The 19,322-nt window shown below is 37.5% G+C and overlaps 1 protein-coding gene across 2 annotated transcripts in view; it reads left to right on the top strand.

Moving 5' to 3' along the window:
• Chsy (Chondroitin sulfate synthase) overlaps positions 1–7,417 on the top strand; it is an 85,074-nt gene extending 77,657 nt beyond the window's left edge. Inside the window, exons 11-13 of one of the 2 annotated variants that reach the window (XM_071697001.1) lie at positions 2,984–3,067; positions 5,798–5,935; positions 6,163–7,417. In XM_071697001.1, coding sequence (XP_071553102.1) covers positions 2,984–3,067; positions 5,798–5,935; positions 6,163–6,372 — 432 coding nt within the window. In that variant the 3' untranslated portion in view covers positions 6,373–7,417. Of the gene's footprint in view, positions 1–2,812; positions 2,886–2,983; positions 3,068–5,797; positions 5,936–6,162 lie in introns of those variants that run through there. The other variant, XM_071697002.1, reaches the window with a different exon arrangement.
• The last annotated feature ends 11,905 nt before the right edge of the window (positions 7,418–19,322 follow it).

Raw genomic sequence — 19,322 nt, 5'->3', positions numbered from 1 at the left:
CCCATATATCCTCTTTGTCAACCTTTCCTCACTCATTCTCTCCATGTGACCAAATCATTTCAATAACCCTCTTCTGCTCTCTCAGCCACACTCTTTTTATTACCACACATCTCTTACTCTTTAATCACTTAATTGATCAAACCACCTCACACCACATATTGTCCTCAAGCATCTCATTTCCAACACATCCACCCTCCTTCGCACAACCCTATCTATAGCCCATGCTTTGCAACCATATAACATTGTTGGAACCACTATTCCTTCAAACATACCTATTTTTGCTCCCCAAGATAAAGTGCTCGCCTTCCACACATTCCTCATTGCTCCCACAACCTTTGCCCCCTCCCCCACCCTGTGACTCACTTCCACTTTCATGGTTCCATCCACTGCCAAATCAACTCCCAGGTATCTAAAACACTCCACATCCTCCAGTTTTTCTCCATTCAAACTCCAAGAACCTTCTAAACCACTTCACTTCCTCCAGTTTTTCTCCATGCAAACTTACATCCCAATTAACTTGTCCCTCAATCCACCTGAACCTAATAACCTTACTCTTATTCATTTACTCTCAACTTTCTCCTTTCACACACTTTTCCAAACTCAGTCACCAACCTCTGCAGTTTCTCACTCGAATCAGCCACTTGAGCTGTATCATCGGGAAACAACTGACTTACTTCCCAGGCTCTCTCATCCCCAACAGACTGCATACTCGCCCCTCGCTTCAAAACTTGCATTTACCTCCTTAACCATCCCATCAATAAACAAATTAAACAACCATGGGGACATCACACACCCTTGCTGTAGACCGACACTCACTGGCAACCAATCACTCCCCTCTCTTCCTACTCATACACATGCCTTACATCCATGGTAAAAACTTTTCACTGCTTCTGGCAACTTACCTCCCACACCATATACTCTTAAAACCTTCCACAAACATCTTTATCAACCCTATCATATGCCTTCTCTAGATCCATAAGTGCTACATACAAATGCATGTGTTTTTCTAAGTATTTCTTACATACATTCTTCGAAGCAAACACCTGATCCACACATACTCTATCACTTCTGAAACCACACTGCTCTTCCCCAGTCTGATGCTCTGTACTTGCCTTCACCCTCTCAATCAATACCCTCCCTTATAATTTCTCAGAAATACTCAACGAATTTATGCCTCTGTAGTTTGAACCATCAGCCTTATCCCTTTGCCTTTGTACAATGGCACTATGCATGCATTCTGCCAATCCTCAGGCACTTCACCATGGTCCATCCAGACATTGAATATCCTTACCAACCACTCAACAACACAGTCACCCCCTTTTTTTAATAAATTCCACTGCAATACCATCCAAACCCACTGCCTTGCTGGATTTTATCTTCCCCTAAGCTTTCACTACCTCTTCTCTCTTTACCAAACCATTCTATCTAACCCACTCAGTTTGCACACCACCCTGACCAAACACCCTATATCTGCCACTCTGTCATCAAACACATTCAACAAACCTTCAAAATACTCACTCCATCTCCTCACTTCATCATTACCTGTTATTACCTCCCCACTTGCCCCCTTCACCGATGTTTCCATTTGTTCTCTTTGTCTTATGGATGTTATTTACTGTACCTCCCAAAACATCTTTTTGTTCTCCCTAAAGTTTAATGATACTCTCTCACCCAAACTCTCATTTGCCCTCTTTTTTCAACCCTTGCACCTCTCTCTTGATCTCCTGCAGCTTTCTTTTATACATCTCCCAATCATTTGCACTTCTTCCCTGCAAGTGTCATCCAAATGCCTCTCTTTTATCTTTCATTAGCAACCTTACTTCATCTCACCACTCAATATCCTTTCTATTCTGCCCTCCTCCCACCTTTCTCATGCCACGTGCATCTTTTGTGCAAGCCATCACTACTTCCTTAAATACATCCCATTCTTCACCCACTCCCACACATCTTTTGCTCTCACCTTTTGTCATTCTGCACTCAATCTCTCCTGTTACTTCCTCACACAAGTCTCCTTTGCAAGCTCACTTACTCTCATCACTCTCTTCTCCCCTTATGTATGTGTATGTGAGTATATGTGAATGGATGTATCTTTCTTCATCTGTTTTCTAGCACTACCTCGCTGATGCAGAAAATGGCAAACAAGAATGAAATTTTTTTTTAACATTCCAAGCTAAGTAGCAATTAATGGCAGCCATCTCTTTTCAGACTGTGCAAGTTGAGAGTGTTTGCCTCCTTTAGTGCGGTAGCTAGGGAATATGCAGAAATTTCATGTCTATATATTTAATCAATCCTTTTGGTAGATGTTCCAATTGAATGGGTGTATATTGTGCACATTCTTAATAGGTAAGATATCACTTAGCCTTAACGTACAAAATCACCACAGTGATAGGAGTACAAATTTACTTGAAATATATGTTTTTTCCACCGTTTAGCCCATCTTCACACGAAACATATCATACGAGTAGTGATAAGGTAATCAGCTTTCCCTCCAATTGTTCTTTTCTCAGAAAAAATTCAAGCTGCAACCCCACATGGTAGTTTGCCACAGTATTTTATCCAGAATCATTATTCTCTCTCAGATATTTCTAATTCTTATGGATATGTCTTTCATTTATTTCAGGTATTTTTTTTTCATATCTCTTCAGCTGTCTTTATTAGCATACTCAGTGAAGTACACTGCCTTCTGTTTTCATATATATTCATTGTACATTCAATCCAGCTTGTCATACAGATATTCCAAATACCTGTGTAATCACTAGAATGTAAAATATTTTAGTTGATGTTTAAGTTGTTGATGTTTGGCTTTTGACAGATAAAGTGTGGAGATGGTAAGTTTCCCAATACTTAAGGCAGGAATCTACAAGTCCCAGCACACTGAATGCCTGAGGTAATGTTAGGTAAATGCTGATAATTTTGTGCTAGATATAAATATATGAATATTTATGAAAGTTCTTTGTTTTCCTGATATCATAACTTTTTTCAGATTTACTATCCCATTGTCTTCAGTGAGTTTGACCCAAAATTTACTCGAAAAGGAAGTGATGTAGAAAATTATGACCATAGTGTGGTAAGTTTCTTCAATTTACCTTTACTCTTAACTCTCTCTCCAAGTCAGCAGAATTTTTTCATCATAATATGGGGGCAAAACGGTTTTCAAATCTCTCCTTCTTTATATATCTGAAAGTTTTTTAAAGCATGTAATATAATGTGATGGATAACTTTTGTATATCCTTTTCTATCACCACTTGCTAAGCATTCATCATTCAAAATTTTTGTTTGATGGCAAAATTAGCATCATATGTGGAGTAAACTGTTTCCCTTTTAGAAAGTCAAAATACAAGGCGGGGAGGGTTTCTAGCCTCCCGCTCCCATCCCCTTTAGTTGCCTTCTATGACACACGGGGAATGTGTGGGAAGTATTCTTTCTCCCCTATCATCAGGGATAGATATAGAAAGAAATATGAAACGGAAAAGAAAAGACAAGGGAAGTAATTGAAAAGGAATTGAAAAACCTTTCTTTTGAAATGTGCCAGGTCATAATTATTGGGAAAGACATGAGAAAATAGAGTTCCAAAGCTTCTATGTGTAGGGTGAGAAGCAGGTATGAAAATGGCCCACCCTTGAGTTGCCAATGACTACACAGTAATCAACATAGAGCAAGGGGGGTCAAGTTTGGAAGTTAGCTTATGACAGTTTTAAGTTGGACCACTTTCAACTCAGCTCTGTCAAGTAAGGATGCAGAGCTAGAACCACCTCAAATGTGAGAGCAGTACTCCATACAAGGATGAATCAATTCTTTGTATAAATGGAGCAGCTGTTCAGAAGAGAGGAAGTTTCTACATCTAAACAGGACAGTAGAGTCAGGTAGAAACCTGGAGATTCCTAGCACTCCATGATGATACTTATGAATGTTTGAGTGAACAGGAATTTGGCAAGAGTACTTAGTGAAAAAAAGTAAAAATAATAAGCAAGGTTTGAATAGATGTATGGTGCTTGTAAGAAGAAGGTAGGTCTAGCCCAGTGAGTCTCATTTTGAAGAGACAGAAACACCAGCAATCCTGACATGGAGAGTGTAAGATGGTTCTGGGCACTATAACGCTTCTAAATCAGGACAAAAGTGCCACCCTGGGTGGCTGTTGTCAACAACCTACTACCTAATGGGTTGCTCCAAGGGTAGGAGAGGACAATCCTTGAGTTAGGTGGGGTACTGGGAGGGGCCAGTACACTACCACTGAGCCCTCCCTCTCACTGGTGGCAGAGTCACACAATGAAGTGTAGTCAGAGGAGTATGCTTTAAATTTGCTGGGGTCATGGAAGGGCCCATTATTTTACTACCTAAGGCATACCTTTCGCTGGCAAAGGAGATTTTATCCCTGAGGATAGGGGAGAAAGAATATTTCCCATTTATTCCCAGAACAATCAAACTCTGTAGTTTGGACACTCACCTTTATCCCCCATAGCTTCATGCAGTGGCACTATACATGCATTCTAGTAGTCCTCAGGCACGTCACCATGATCCTTACATACATTGAAAACCCTTACTGACTAATCAACAACACAGTCACTCCCTTTCATGATAAATTCACCTGCAAAACCGTCCACTCTAGCCACTGTGCTACACTCCATCTTATGCAGGGCTTTCACATCCTCTTCTCTCTTCACCAAACCACTCTCCTTGACTCTCTCACTTTGCATACCATCTCAACCCAAACTCCTTACATTTACCATCCCATCCTCAAGCATATTCAGAAGTCCTTCAAAATACTCACCTCATCTCCTCACTTCATTACTACCTGTTACCACTTCTCATTTTGCCCCCTTCACCTATATTCCTATTTGTTCTCTTGTTAGCACGTGAACCTCCTTTCAAAACCTCTTATTTACCCTGAAGTTTACTGATACTTGCTCAACCCAACTCTTATTTGCCCTCTTTTTCAATCCCTGCACCTCTTGACCTCCTGCCATTCTCTAATACATACCCCAATCATCCTCTCATTCCTTGAAAGTAAAGCCCAAAGCCTCTCTTTTCACTTTCACTAGCAACTTTTCTTCCTCATCTCACCTCTCACTACCCTTTCTAATCTGGCTACCTCCCACCTTTTGCATGCATATCCCACCACTGTTTCCCAGTATACCTCCCATTACTCACCCACTCCCCTTGCTTCATTTACTGTCAACTTTTGCCATTCTCCACTCAATCTCTCCTGGTATTTCTTCACACAAGTCTCTTTTCCAAGCCCTCTTGCTCTCACTTCTCTCATCATCAACATTGTTTCTTCTTTTTCAAAAACCTCTGTAAATCTTTACCCTCATTTCTCAGCAAATTTACATTCAACAATTTCTTTTATACACCTATCTGTTAATATTTAATCCAATAATGCCCAATGGCCATCTATCCTACTGACATACTTATACTTGTGTATTTCCCTCTTTTTAAACCAGGTATTCCCACTCACAAGTCCTTTTCAGCATAGCTCCACAAGCTGTTCACAATTTCCATTTATAATAATGCAAATCCCATGCTTCCCAAGTGCCACGTAACTCACCATTGCATTCAAATCACCTGTTACTAATGCCTGGTTTCTTTCATAAAAACTGCTGACAAAACACTTGCCTCATGATCTTTCTTCTCATTGCCAAGTGCATAAGCACTAATAATCACGCATCTCTTGCCATATAATAGAATTTACTTTCTTACACTCTTTTACACTTTCCCAAAACTCCTACTTCAGGAGTAGTGCTACTTCTTTTACTCGTCCTCTCACCAACGCCTAACTTTACTCCCTACTTTTCATCAGATTAATGAAGATGTCGGTTATTGGCGAGCTTTTGGATTTGGGATTGTCTCCATGTACAAATCAGAGTTGCAGTTAGTAGGAGGCTTTGACACGTCCATTCTTGGATGGGGAGGAGAGGATGTCGATCTTTTTGAAAAGGTAATGTATGAATATAGTATTGCAATGAAAACTCTAAGTAATCAAGAAGTGGAATTGAATTTAAGTAATCAAGAAGTGGAATTGAATTATAGAGGAATACTGAAAGAGATAGGTGGATTACTCTCAATAAATTGCATTTAGGTGTTATTTAGGTCATTGTATCATTATAGTGGCATTTATAACCTTGAGAGTAAGATGTGTTTTTATTATTTTTCTTCAATTTCTAGGTGATGAAAAAGGGGATCCAAATCTTTCGAGCTGCTGACCCTGGTTTAGTCCATGTCTTTCATCATGTTGACTGTGATCGTAATCTAGAATCTTCTCAATACCAAATGTGCCAAGGAACACGCTACAGTACATATGGTGCTGCACATGCCCTTGTTAAAACTATTTTAGAAAACCCAGAAATATTAGCATATAAGAAAGCAAATCCTTAGGAAATGCATGGTACTCTGCAACTTAAGAAATATACTCATTGTATTACTGTGTCATAAGTTCGGATATGTAGCTTGAACAGTAGCATATTTGATGGCAAGGAGATAGGATGACTAAGTCTTACAGATAGCTGTGCACAAGACAGTCATAAAAAGTGTAGGCTACTAAGAAATTTTTTTTTGTGAATCCAAAAACTCTTAATATAATGCAAGAAATCCAGTCCTTCATGTGAAAGAGAAAATAGTAATCTTACTAAGAAATGTAGAAATAGATGAATCTTCCATTTTGATGATAAGCACTGGAAGTGGTTGTGAAACCTACTTTGCTTTAAACACAGCTATTTTTTGTTGTCATTGACAACCCTGTCCTCAAGGGTAGGTCTAGGAGTTAATGTGCAATTACAGAAATCTGATCTTAGTGACTACGGATAAGAACAGTTATATATGGGATACTCCCAGAATGACACCAATATGTTTTCTCTCTGGAGAATCACCAGAAAAAGGAATATTATTTGGGGGATGAAGATATACACTGTATTGATCAATAGGAAGAAGTTTTGTGGACAAGCTTATTTCTTTTAAATACATTACACCAAATGCATTTGATAACACCCGCTTTAGCATAATACTAGAAAATTATTAAACTATAGGCATGAATATAAATCAACTGAGACAGATGATTTTTAAATAACAGTGCGTACAGTTAGTACATTCACATATAAATGAAAATAAAATGGATTCATGTGATTAATTGGCCATTTCTTCTTCATGGATTGATGATTTACAGATCAACTTTGCATTGACTGTAAATGTGTTATGGGGTTACAGTAAAAAAATTTGATTTAAATAGTATCATATTTTTGTAGTGTCTTGTCTACTTTAATTAATTTCTTGTATTCCTAGAGAAAAGCTGGTATCCCATGGGATACTTATGTCCTAGTTTGTCCTTCTAGGCAGTAAAGGACATCTCTTATATGCCAGATGCTTAACATTTTCTTGTAGACATAATGGAAGATAAAGAACTGCCTAACATCTTAGATACAGGTAAGAATCAACTGACAAAGGAAATTTTGAAGAAAAACGAGATATAGAATTTATGCAGTCAAAACTAAAAATTAAATCAATATTAAATGGGAACATATCTGAAGAGTAGATGTCTAGTGTTTCCACAGTATTTGCTAAATTTGATAAGAACTGGACATTGAACTATCATCCAGGGAGTCACATCTCAGTACCCAGGAAAATGGTGAAAAATCTTTACTTGAAATGAGCTTAAAAGATTTCTTAAAAGAAAAAACAGATAGTCAGCATGGCCTTCACAGAAAGACCCTACCGTCAGCAATATTCTCAAATTCTTCAATGAAATATAAAAAAACTACTACACAAAGATACCATAAGATGAGTTTGTATGAATTCTAAAAGGGATTTGATGAAATTGTACATGAAAGATTGTTTCATATAGTAAACCTCTTAACTGAAAAACAGTCAGGTTAACATGCAAAAAAGAATGGTATTTAAAGGAAAAAATATCAGTTTCTTGAATGTAACATAGTGGAACAGCACAATGATCAATTTTTGGCCCAGTTCCTTATATAATACTTATATATTATATAATGAATAGGTCTTACTACCAGTGTCCAAGTTTGCTGATTAGTGATATGACATTGGATACCAGCCAACAAAATTCATAAGATCTCTCCATAATGACAAAGACACACTGGTAAAATCATCCAAGAAGTAACACAAGTGTAAAGAAATACATATTGAAATAAATATGAATGCATATACGGTATGCTATGAAATGTACTTGCAGTACCTTTGAGAATAATCTTAAAACCTTTTTCAATAATAATGTAAAGTATAGAGATCAAAGTACAGCTGCTGCTCAAAAATCAAATAGTGTTAGGATTCACTACTTAACAAGAAACTTCCTTTGCAAAACACCAGACACAAATTGACCTCTGAAACTCATTAGTAAGACCGTATCTTGAGTATCCTATACATTTTTGGTTTTGAGGTTAAAAGGATCAGGACTGGCTTCACAGAAAAGAGCAACAGATATCATTGTAAGACTATAAAACAAGCCATATGAGGAAAATTACAGAAAGGAAAATATTCTAAACAAAAGCAGAGAATCATATGACTTGATAAACGTTTTTATGATGATTATAAAATGTGCTAAAAGAAACAAATTCTTCAAAGTACAAAGGGATCTGGTAATGAGAAAACAGTGGACTGAAGCTTAGAGGAAAAAGGTTTCACACCGATATAAAAATAGATGAATAAGTTCCCTTTTAAGATCATGAATAACAAAACAAAAGACTTTTATTATGACTAGATTATTTCTGGATGGTAATTTATCATAAGCTAGTAAGAACTGAATAAAGATCCAGAATTCCTTCAGCAAGTAACCTCATTACAAGCCAGTACGTCATCTGTTACCTGCTTGCTCATGTCCTCTTTGCTTTATGTCTTAGTGCTTATCAGTTGAATGTAGAGTTAGGGTTCATTGAAATGAGTAAGTTATATATATAAGTATGAAGTCAAGAACTGAGATAGAATGAACATGATGGAGAGAATGGGTTGTTTACATGTGTGAGTGTAAGGAAACTGGTATTATTTATGATACAAATAGTGTATGTCTTACATGAATATCATTGCACAACATTGAACATATTGTGGAATGATCTTGTAAGAGGGTGGATTAGAAACTGCTGTAATTTATATGGTGCTCAACTCTTGAATCAGGTTAATATGGTGACTAGTTTATATTTTGAAGTTGTCCATGTACTGTACATTTTTATCAGGCTTCATCCTTGTGCACATTGCACTCTACTGTGATGTTTTTTAACTGATGTAATCTTTTTGAAGGAAAGGTATGTTTGCAAACATAAATCCAGTGGTGTACAAATGTATAAAGCAATTGTTGCTATGTTATCATTCGTCAGTTTGTTAAGTGTAATGAAAATCTTGTTTTATAATTTGTTTTAGTCAGAGAAACAAGAAAGCTTAGGCTCGAATTGGGTTTTACCATTTTGTATATCATGTAATAGTGATGTAAGAGCAGCTTTTTGGGATATGAAATGTGATACCTTGCACAATGTTATGTTTTCATGTTTTATGGACTCAGTAAGGGTAAAGGAATGCAGGCTCTTTTTCAGTCAGTCCAGTAACTAAAACAGTATACAGCAAGGCCAAACCACTCAACACAATTTTGAATTCAGTGAGTAACCAATCCCACACAAATTAGCAAATTTTGGCTCCTGAAAAAGTCATTCATACACACAGATTGCACTGTGTGAAAGGGTTCACAAATTTGTGATTAATTTTAGGAATAGAAAAGCACCTACTTCACTATACACAACTTTATGTACAATATATACATGTATGTACATATGTGCATGTACATATTGCTTCTATACTTTAATTAGAATTAATAACGCTGTATTGTACATACTGTACTGATATACTGCATGGTACACTACTGAACTATTTATTCAGTTTTCATTAATAATCACTATGCACAGGAACAGGGAAGATTGCTATCCATATATCTCCCATGTGGTGTGGAAGGTTACTAAGAAAGATGGAAATGGGGAGTGCTAGAAATTTTTCTCTTCAGCATTATCACTCTCTGAAAGGTGAACAGAAGCCAAGTAAGGATTTTTCCTCAAAGGCTCACCCTTCTACTCCAGACATTACCTTGCTAAGGTGGGAAGAGGAAAGTACACATAAAATTATAAAATAAACTTGACTTCATGTATTTGTGTACATGTTAGCTTTGCTGTTTTTGATGATTAATGCACTGTACCCAGAGTATTAATACACTGTGGAATGCAGTGATCAATTAAAGTATAAAAGAATGAAATTTCAAGTATCATTAGTTATGTTTTTACATTCCTAATGATACCTGAAACTATGGTGTCAATTATATTACTTCTTGAGCTTCCCAACATAGCTAAAACTTTTAGCACATGTGTACATGGGCTAAGATACTGTGAAAGATACAACAGTAAATTTGGTTTGCCAGCCTTATGACCAAACGTTATCTGATTTTAATGAATTTTGCATTAGTACTGGAAAAGTGAAAGGCATTATCTGCCTGGGATGAAGTGTTGATGGTGAGGGCTTCGAAGCCATGGTTCATCAAGTTATTAAATTTTTGTCAATAAGAGTTAGTGCATGATGAGCTTATTCAACTTTCAGATTCAAAAACAGAGAGTTGAAGATCCATTCATCTTTCAGATTCAAATCAGAGAGCTGAGAATCCTTAAGGATTACCATCAGTTCCATGCTAATTTACGGTCAGTATTCATAGTGAATACTTGAAACAGCATTTTGAGCTACAGCATTTTGCCATCCAAAGTGATCCTTACTGAAGGTGCACTTTACACTTAAAAAAAAAAAATCAGTAGAACTCATTATTTTCATAAGATATATATATATATATATATGTATATATATGCCAAAAAGTTAAGAACTGTAAACAATTCCCACATTTTCTGGTATATAAAATGCACTGGCATATAAGTCACTTTTATTTTAGATAGTTTATACTTAACATGTATGGATCATTGATCTAAATTAGAGCTTGTATACTTTGGGTATCATGTTAGAGGGTCCAGAAAGCAGTCTCTAACAAAAAATGTTTTGCTGCTGCTGTTGGAAAACTTTGGCTTTCCAAGATTTCTGTTTTATTCTTTTCATATGATAATTTTTTTTAGTTTTCCAACATAGTTTAGTTAATCTTTCCACTTATTTACCAAAAATATAAAAGAGAAACTAAAATGTATATGACAGTCTATGGTGATATTATTGCTTTTACTCTAGTAAATGTTTCTTGCAGAATTTTTCTAGATATGTACTATGATATATGTTTATTCCCACATCCATTTACATTTGAATTTCCCTTTCCCTATTGCTTAGTTCCTCTGCCTCATCTTTGGCCTCTCTCTGTATCTTCACTCATGAGCCGTAGTGAATATGATTTCTTATTCTTTTTTTTCCATTCTTCATTTTTGTACTCTTTTCACATTCAAGCTTCTCAAAGATCATTCATAGCAATGAAGAGCATTTTATGTTAGGAGCTTTGGCTATCACATTGGCTCTGATTACATAAATCAAAAATAGAAATGTCAAGCACTTTTCATTAGTCAAGGAACAAAGGACACACCTTTGTCATAAACTCAGATTTTTGTATTTTCATTTAGTGTAGGTTACAAGCTGAAGTTCCCCATTACATTTCATTCAAACTGCAAGAGAATTAGAGAAAGTATCTACACCAAATTTGTTACACTGTGTTACTAGTACTGCATATTTAGGTGATTGGTACCCTACCTTGTTTCATGTGTTATCACATCAAAGGAAAAAAAGAAGTGCCCTCCAATTATTTTTTTTTTTTTTTTTTTTTTTAGCTGAGATGGCACAGGCAGCTTCATATCCAAATACAGGCCATCTCATTTATGATATTCATTATTTATTTATTATACTTGATTGACGTTTCCCAAATTAGCAAGATAGCGCCAGGAAACAAACAAAGGAATGCCCATCCACTCATATACATAAATGCACATACATGTACATATATACATATATACATACACATACATATACATATATACACATGTACATATTCATACATGGTCGCTTTTATCCATTTCCAGCCCCACCCTGCCCCACAGGAAACAGCATCACCTCCTCCTGAATCACTGAGGTAGTGCCAGGAAAATAGACAAGGCCACATTTTTTCACACTCAGTCTCTAGCTGTCATGTGTAATGCATCGAAACTACAGCTCCCTATCCATATCCAGGCCCAACAGCCCTTTCCATGGTTTAACTCAGACATTTCACATGCCCTGGTTTAATCCACTGACAGCATATCGAACCCAGTATACCACATTGTTCCTTATATTTTTTTTTTATTATACTTTATTGCTTTCTCCCGCGTTAGCAAGGTAGCACAAGGAAACAGATGAAAGAATGGCCCAACCCACCCAAATACACATGTATATACATACACGTCCACACATGCACATATACATACCTATACATTTCAACGTATATATATATTTCTTTCTTTCAAACTATTCACCATTTCCCGCATTAGCAAGCTAGCGTTAAGAACAGAGGACTGGACCTCTGAGGGAATATCCTCACCTGGCCCCCTTCTCTGTTCCTTCTTTTGGAAAATTAAAAAAAAACGAGGGGAGGATTTCCAGCACCCCGCTCCCTCCCCTTTTAGTCGCCTTCTACGACATGCAGGGAATACGTGGGAGGTATTCTTTCTCCCCTATCCCCAGGGATAATATATATATATATATATATATATATATATAGGGTGAGGATATGCCAAAAAAGGCCCAGTCCTCTGTTCCTAACGCTACCTCGCTAACGCAGGAAATGGCGAAGAGTTTAAAAGAAAAGAAAGAAATTATATATATATATAGCCCTGGGGATAGGGGACAAAGAATACTTCCCACGTATTCCCTGCGTGTCGTAAAAGGCGACTAAAAGGGGAGGGAGCGGGGGGCTGGAAATCCTCCCCTCTCGTTTTTTTTTTTTTTTTTATTTTCCAAAGGAAGGAACAGAGAATTGGGCCGGGTGAGGGTATTCCCTCAGGGGCCCAGTCCTCTGTTCTTAACGCTACCTCGCTAATGCGGGAAATGGCGAACAGTTTGAAAAAAAAAAAAAAAAAATATATATATATATATATATATATATATATATATATGTATATATATATATATATATATATATATATATATATATATATATATATATATATATATATTTTTTTTTTTTTATACTTTGTCGCTGTCTCCCGCGTTTGCGAGGTAGCGCAAGGAAACAGACGAAAGAAATGGCCCAACCCCCCCCCATACACATGTATATACATACGTCCACACATGCAAATATACATACCTACACAGCTTTCCATGGCTTACCCCAGATGCTTCACATGCCTTGATTCAATCCACTGACAGCACGTCAACCCCGGTATACCACATCGCTCCAATTCACTCTATTCCTTGCCCTCCTTTCACCCTCCTGCATGTTCAGGCCCCGATCACACAAAATCTTTTTCACTCCATCTTTCCACCTCCAATTTGGTCTCCCTCTTCTCCTTGTTCCCTCCACCTCCGACACATATATCCTCTTGGTCAATCTTTCCTCACTCATCCTCTCCATGTGCCCAAACCACTTCAAAACACCCTCTTCTGCTCTCTCAACCACGCTCTTTTTATTTTTCCACACATCTCCCTTACCCTCACGTTACTCACTCGATCAAACCACCTCACACCACACATTGTCCTCAAACATCTCATTTCCAGCACATCCATCCTCCTGCGCACAACTCTATCCATAGCCCACGCCTCGCAACCATACAACATTGTTGGAACCACTATTCCTTCAAACATACCCATTTTTGCTTTCCGAGATAATGTTCTCGACTTCCACACATTCTTCAAGGCCCCCAGAATTTTCGCCCCCTCCCCCACCCTATGATCCACTTCCGCTTCCATGGTTCCATCCGCTGCCAGCTCCACTCCCAGGTATCTAAAACACTTCACTTCCTCCAGTTTTTCTCCATTCAAACTCACCTCCCAATTGACTTGACCCTCAACCCTACTGTACCTAATAACCTTGCTCTTATTCACATTTACTCTTAACTTTCTTCTTCCACACACTTTACCAAACACAGTCACCAGTCATCTTTTTCTTTCTTTCTTTTAAACTATTCGCCATTTCCCGCGTTAGCGAGGTAGCGTTAAGAACAGAGGACTGGGCCTTTGTGGGATATCCTCACCTGGCCCCCCTCTGTTCCTCCTTTTGGAAAATTTAAAAAAAAAAAAGAGAGGGGAGGATTTCCAGCCCCCCGCTCCCTCCCCTTTTAGTCGCCTTCTACGACATGCTGGGAATACGTGGGAAGTATTCTTAATCCCCTATCCCCAGGGATAATATGTATATATATATATATATATATATATATATATATATATATATATATAGGTGAGAACAATGGAAGTAAGGGGAGTGGGGGAGAAATGGGATGTATTTAGGGAATCAGGGATGGATTGCGCAAAAGATGCTTGTGGCATGAGAAGAGTGGAAGGTGGGTTGATTAGAAAGGGTAGTGAGTGGTGGGATGAAGAAGTAAGAGTATCAGTGAAAGAGAAGAGAGAGGCATTTGGACGATTTTTGCAGGGAAAAAATGCAGTTGAGTGGGAGACGTATAAAAGAAAGAGACAGGAGGTCAAGAGAAAGGTGCAAGAGGTGAAAAAAAGGGCAAATGAGAGTTGGGGTGAGAGAGTATCATTAAATTTTAGGGAGAATAAAAAGATGTTCTGGAAGGAGGTAAATAAAGTGCGTAAGACAAGGGAGCAAATGGGAACTTCAGTGAAGGGCGCAAATGGGGAGGTGATAACAAGTAGTGGTGATGTGAGAAGGAGATGGAGTGAGTATTTTGAAGGTTTGTTGAATGTGTTTGATGATAGAGTGGCAGATATAGGGTGTTTTGGTCGAGGTGGTGTGCAAAGTGAGAGGGTTAGGGAAAATGATTTGGTAAACAGAGAAGAGGTAGTAAAAGCTTTGCGGAAGATGAAAGCCGGCAAGGCAGCAGGTTTGGATGGTATTGCAGTGGAATTTATTAAAAAAGGGGGTGACTGTATTGTTGACTGGTTGGTAAGGTTATTTAATGTATGTATGACTCACGGTGAGGTGCCTGAGGATTGGCGGAATGCATGCATAGTGCCATTGTACAAAGGCAAAGGGGATAAGAGTGAGTGCTCAAATTACAGAGGTATAAATTTGTTGAGTATTTCTGGTAAATTATATGGGAGGGTATTGATTGAGAGGGTGAAGGCATGTACAGAGCATCAGATTGGGGAAGAGCAGTGTGGTTTCAGAAGTGGTAGAGGATGTGTGGATCAGGTGTTTGCTTTGAAGAATGTATGTGAGAAATACTTAGAAAAGCAAATGGATTTGTATGTAGCATTTATGGATCTGGAGAAGGCATATGATAGAGTTGATAGAGATGCTCTGTGGAAGGTATTAAGAATATATGGTGTGGGAGGCAAGTTGTTAGAAGCAGTGAAAAGTTTTTATCGAGGATGTAAGGCATGTGTACGTGTAGGAAGAGAGGAAAGTGATTGGTTCTCAGTGAATGTAGGTTTGCGGCAGGGGTGTGTGATGTCACCATGGTTGTTTAATTTGTTTATGGATGGGGTTGTTAGGGAGGTGAATACAAGAGTTTTGGAAAGAGGGGCAAGTATGAAGTCTGTTGGGGATGAGAGAGCTTGGGAAGTGAGTCAGTTGTTGTTCGCTGATGATACAGCGCTGGTGGCTGATTCATGTGAGAAACTGCAGAAGCTGGTGACTGAGTTTGGTAAAGTGTGTGAAAGAAGAAAGTTAAGAGTAAATGTGAATAAGAGCAAGGTTATTAGGTACAGTAGGGTTGAGGGTCAAGTCAATTGGGAGGTGAGTTTGAATGGAGAAAAACTGGAGGAAGTGAAGTGTTTTAGATATCTGGGAGTGGATCTGGCAGCGGATGGAACCATGGAAGCGGAAGTGGATCATAGGGTGGGGGAGGGGGTGAAAATTCTGGGAACCTTGAAGAATGTGTGGAAGTCGAGAACATTATCTCGGAAAGCAAAAATGGGTATGTTTGAAGGAATAGTGGTTCCAACAATGTTGTATGGTTGCGAGGTGTGGGCTATGGATAGAGTTGTGCGCAGGAGGATGGATGTGCTGGAAACGAGATGTTTGAGGACAATGTGTGGTGTGAGGTGGTTTGATCGAGTAAGTAACATAAGGGTAAGAGAGATGTGTGGAAATAAAAAGAGCGTGGTTGAGAGAGCAGAAGAGGGTGTTTTGAAATGGTTTGGGCACATGGAGAGAATGAGTGAGGAAAGATTGACCAAGAGGATATATGTGTCGGAGGTGGAGGGAACAAGGAGAAGAGGGAGACCAAATTGGAGGTGGAAAGATGGAGTGAAAAAGATTTTGTGTGATCGGGGCCTGAACATGGAGGAGGGTGAAAGGAGGGCAAGGAATAGAGTGAATTGGAGCGATGTAGTATACCGGGGTTGACGTGCTGTCAGTGGATTGAATCGGGGCATGTGAAGCGTCTGGGGTAAACCATGGAAAGCTGTGTAGGTATGTATATTTTGCGTGTGTGGACGTATGTATATACATGTGTATGGGGGTGGGTTGGGCCATTTCTTTCGTCTGTTTCCTTGCGCTACCTCACAAACGCGGGAGACAGCGACAAAGCAAAAAAAAAAAAATATATATATATATATACAGACATATACATATATACACATATATATATATATATATATATATACAGACATATACATATATACACATATATATATATATATATATATATATATATATATATATATATACAGACATATACATATATACACATACATCATTCATACTTGCTGCCTTTATTCATTCCCGTCACCACCCCACCACACATGAAATGACAACACCCTCCCCCCGCATGTGCGCGAGGTAGTGCTAGGAAAAGACAACAAAGGCCACATTCGTTCACGCTCATTCTCTAGCTGTGATGTATAATGCACTGAAACCACAGTCCCTTTCCACATCCAGGCCCCACAAAACTTTCCATGGTTTACCCAAACGCTTTGCATGCCTTGGTTCAATCCATTGACAGAACGTCGATCCCAGTATACCACATCGTTCCTATTCACTCTATTTTGTGCACACCTCTTACCCTCCTCTATGTTCAGGCCCCGATCGCTCAAAATCTTTTTCACTCCATCTTTCTACCTCCAATTTGGTCTCCCACTTCTCCTCATTCCCTCCAACTCTGACGCATATAGCCTCTTTGTCAACCTTTCCTCACTCATTCTCTCCATATGTCCAAACCATTTCAACATACTCTAAATTTTGTGCAGATAGTGATAAGCACATAATTCATAAGACTAAATAATAACTTAGTGTGCCTTTAGAGATACTCATCTAATCTAGATTGTCTCCAGAAAAACATCCATCACCAAGCTGTGATTTTTTTTTATGATAGTAGAATTTAAAGGATGCTGACGGTCCTGTTTCTGCATTTGCATCATCTCATAACCGATGCATAGTTCAGATCAATTTTTTTTGTGTGTGTATACATGTATCACGTATGGAAGATAATTTTAAATATGCAGTTTCCTGTCAAACAAGTATTAGTCACTAAAATTTTCAGGAAAATACATCTAAGGAAAACCACTTTATACACAGTGTATTGAAGAATTTATTACACTTAGTTGTATACTTGCATGTAATAGATTTCTCTTGTAAACGTTTATAAATATTATGCTGTAAGATTATTGAAACTGAAATCAAATAAAACAAATTTAGTTGCACATCTAAAAAATTTTGTTATTTTGTATTGGAAAAATGTGCATGAATAACCAGCATATATAGGAGAGGACACACAAGATTTAGGTAGCTAGATAAAAAAAATTCTAATATTTCCCACTTTGGAAGTTTTAAGTATACTCTCCAGATTAGTATGAAAGACTGACATGTTCTCATATGGTGCAAAACATTTTCATTCTCTCCAGAGATGAATATGGGTCTTCAAGCCATTGCATTTTGACAATCTTAGGTACTTCCTATTTGTTAGGAAATTATTTAACATCAAAACCTTTAGTATTCCAGATATTGGTGCCAAATCATGGTAAAAACATGTATACCTCATAAGATTAGTCAGTGAAAGATTTTAAGTTGGCATGAACATAGAGTTCAGCTGCTAAAATATTAATGAATCTTTAAGTAGTGTCTTGCCAAAACTATAGGGTTATCTGCAAAGGAAATGTAATTATTTTAAAAGGGGACCAAATATATTGTGTTGTGCTCTAAAAATTCAATGACTTGCTCTCTTAGATATTATATATGTGTATAGCCTTAGAAAATTATTTGTTTCTAATTAGGTTGACTGACAAACACAACATTCAAAAACAAAAATTATGTTATAGAAACTGCAGATAGCTTAACCTTATGCATTGGGATTATCAACATAGAAATAAGAAGGACTGTTGGAAGGAAGGGTTTTCTCTCTTGCTTTTTCTCAATGATTTTTTGTCACATCCACCTTAAGAATTTGGTTTGTCACGTGTTCACAAACTGTATACTGCATAAGCAAATGCTAAGACATGTCATAATAGTTTCACACATGCTAATACTATGTGTCATGCAACAATTTAAAGTTTGCATCAATCATGTGTTACTATTCTTTGGATAATCTCCGTTTAGGCCCTATCTTCATTATACTTCTCTTTCTTCCCCTTTTCTTTTTTACAAAGACTGAAATATATTGGGAAGATTCATCTGAAACCAACCCACTTTAGGTTTTCTTATATAAAATTTAGGTTTTCTTATATAAAAAGTATATATACTTTTTATATAAGAAAACCTAAATTTATTTTGGGATTAAGTCTCTAAAGGTATAGCAAAAGTGAATCACTTATTTATTATTTCCTTCCCATGGAACCATTGGTATGAAAACCATGTACTTTTTGGAAATACCCATTAAAGCATTTAAGTAGGGTGGCTTCTACAGAATCCTTCCTGCGTGCTTGTCACCATCATTCAATTTCTAGCTGGTCAGGTATTAAAGGCCCAGTGTCATTGCACAAACAACTGCAGAAATAATTCTGTATGTTTTGCATATCACATAAAATGTAGGTGCAAACTTTTTGTGTTTCAAGAAGTAAGCAGTAAGAAAATAATGGAATAGGACTCAACAATTTAATTAACAAACTAATCTAAAATATAATACATAGGAGGAAGAATGTAACTAAAGGTAATTAACTACATACGTTTTTATTGGGATGTGTGCAGACAGGGAATAAGTAGCTGACTATTCACTTCAGACCACCCCTAAGGGGTGGTCGATAAAATAGGTAAGAAAGATGTGTGTAAATAAAAA

The sequence above is a fragment of the Panulirus ornatus genome, chromosome 62, assembly GCF_036320965.1.
Source record: "Panulirus ornatus isolate Po-2019 chromosome 62, ASM3632096v1, whole genome shotgun sequence".
NCBI classification, from domain to species: domain Eukaryota; kingdom Metazoa; phylum Arthropoda; class Malacostraca; order Decapoda; family Palinuridae; genus Panulirus; species Panulirus ornatus.
This window is presented reverse-complemented; position numbering and strand designations above follow the sequence as displayed.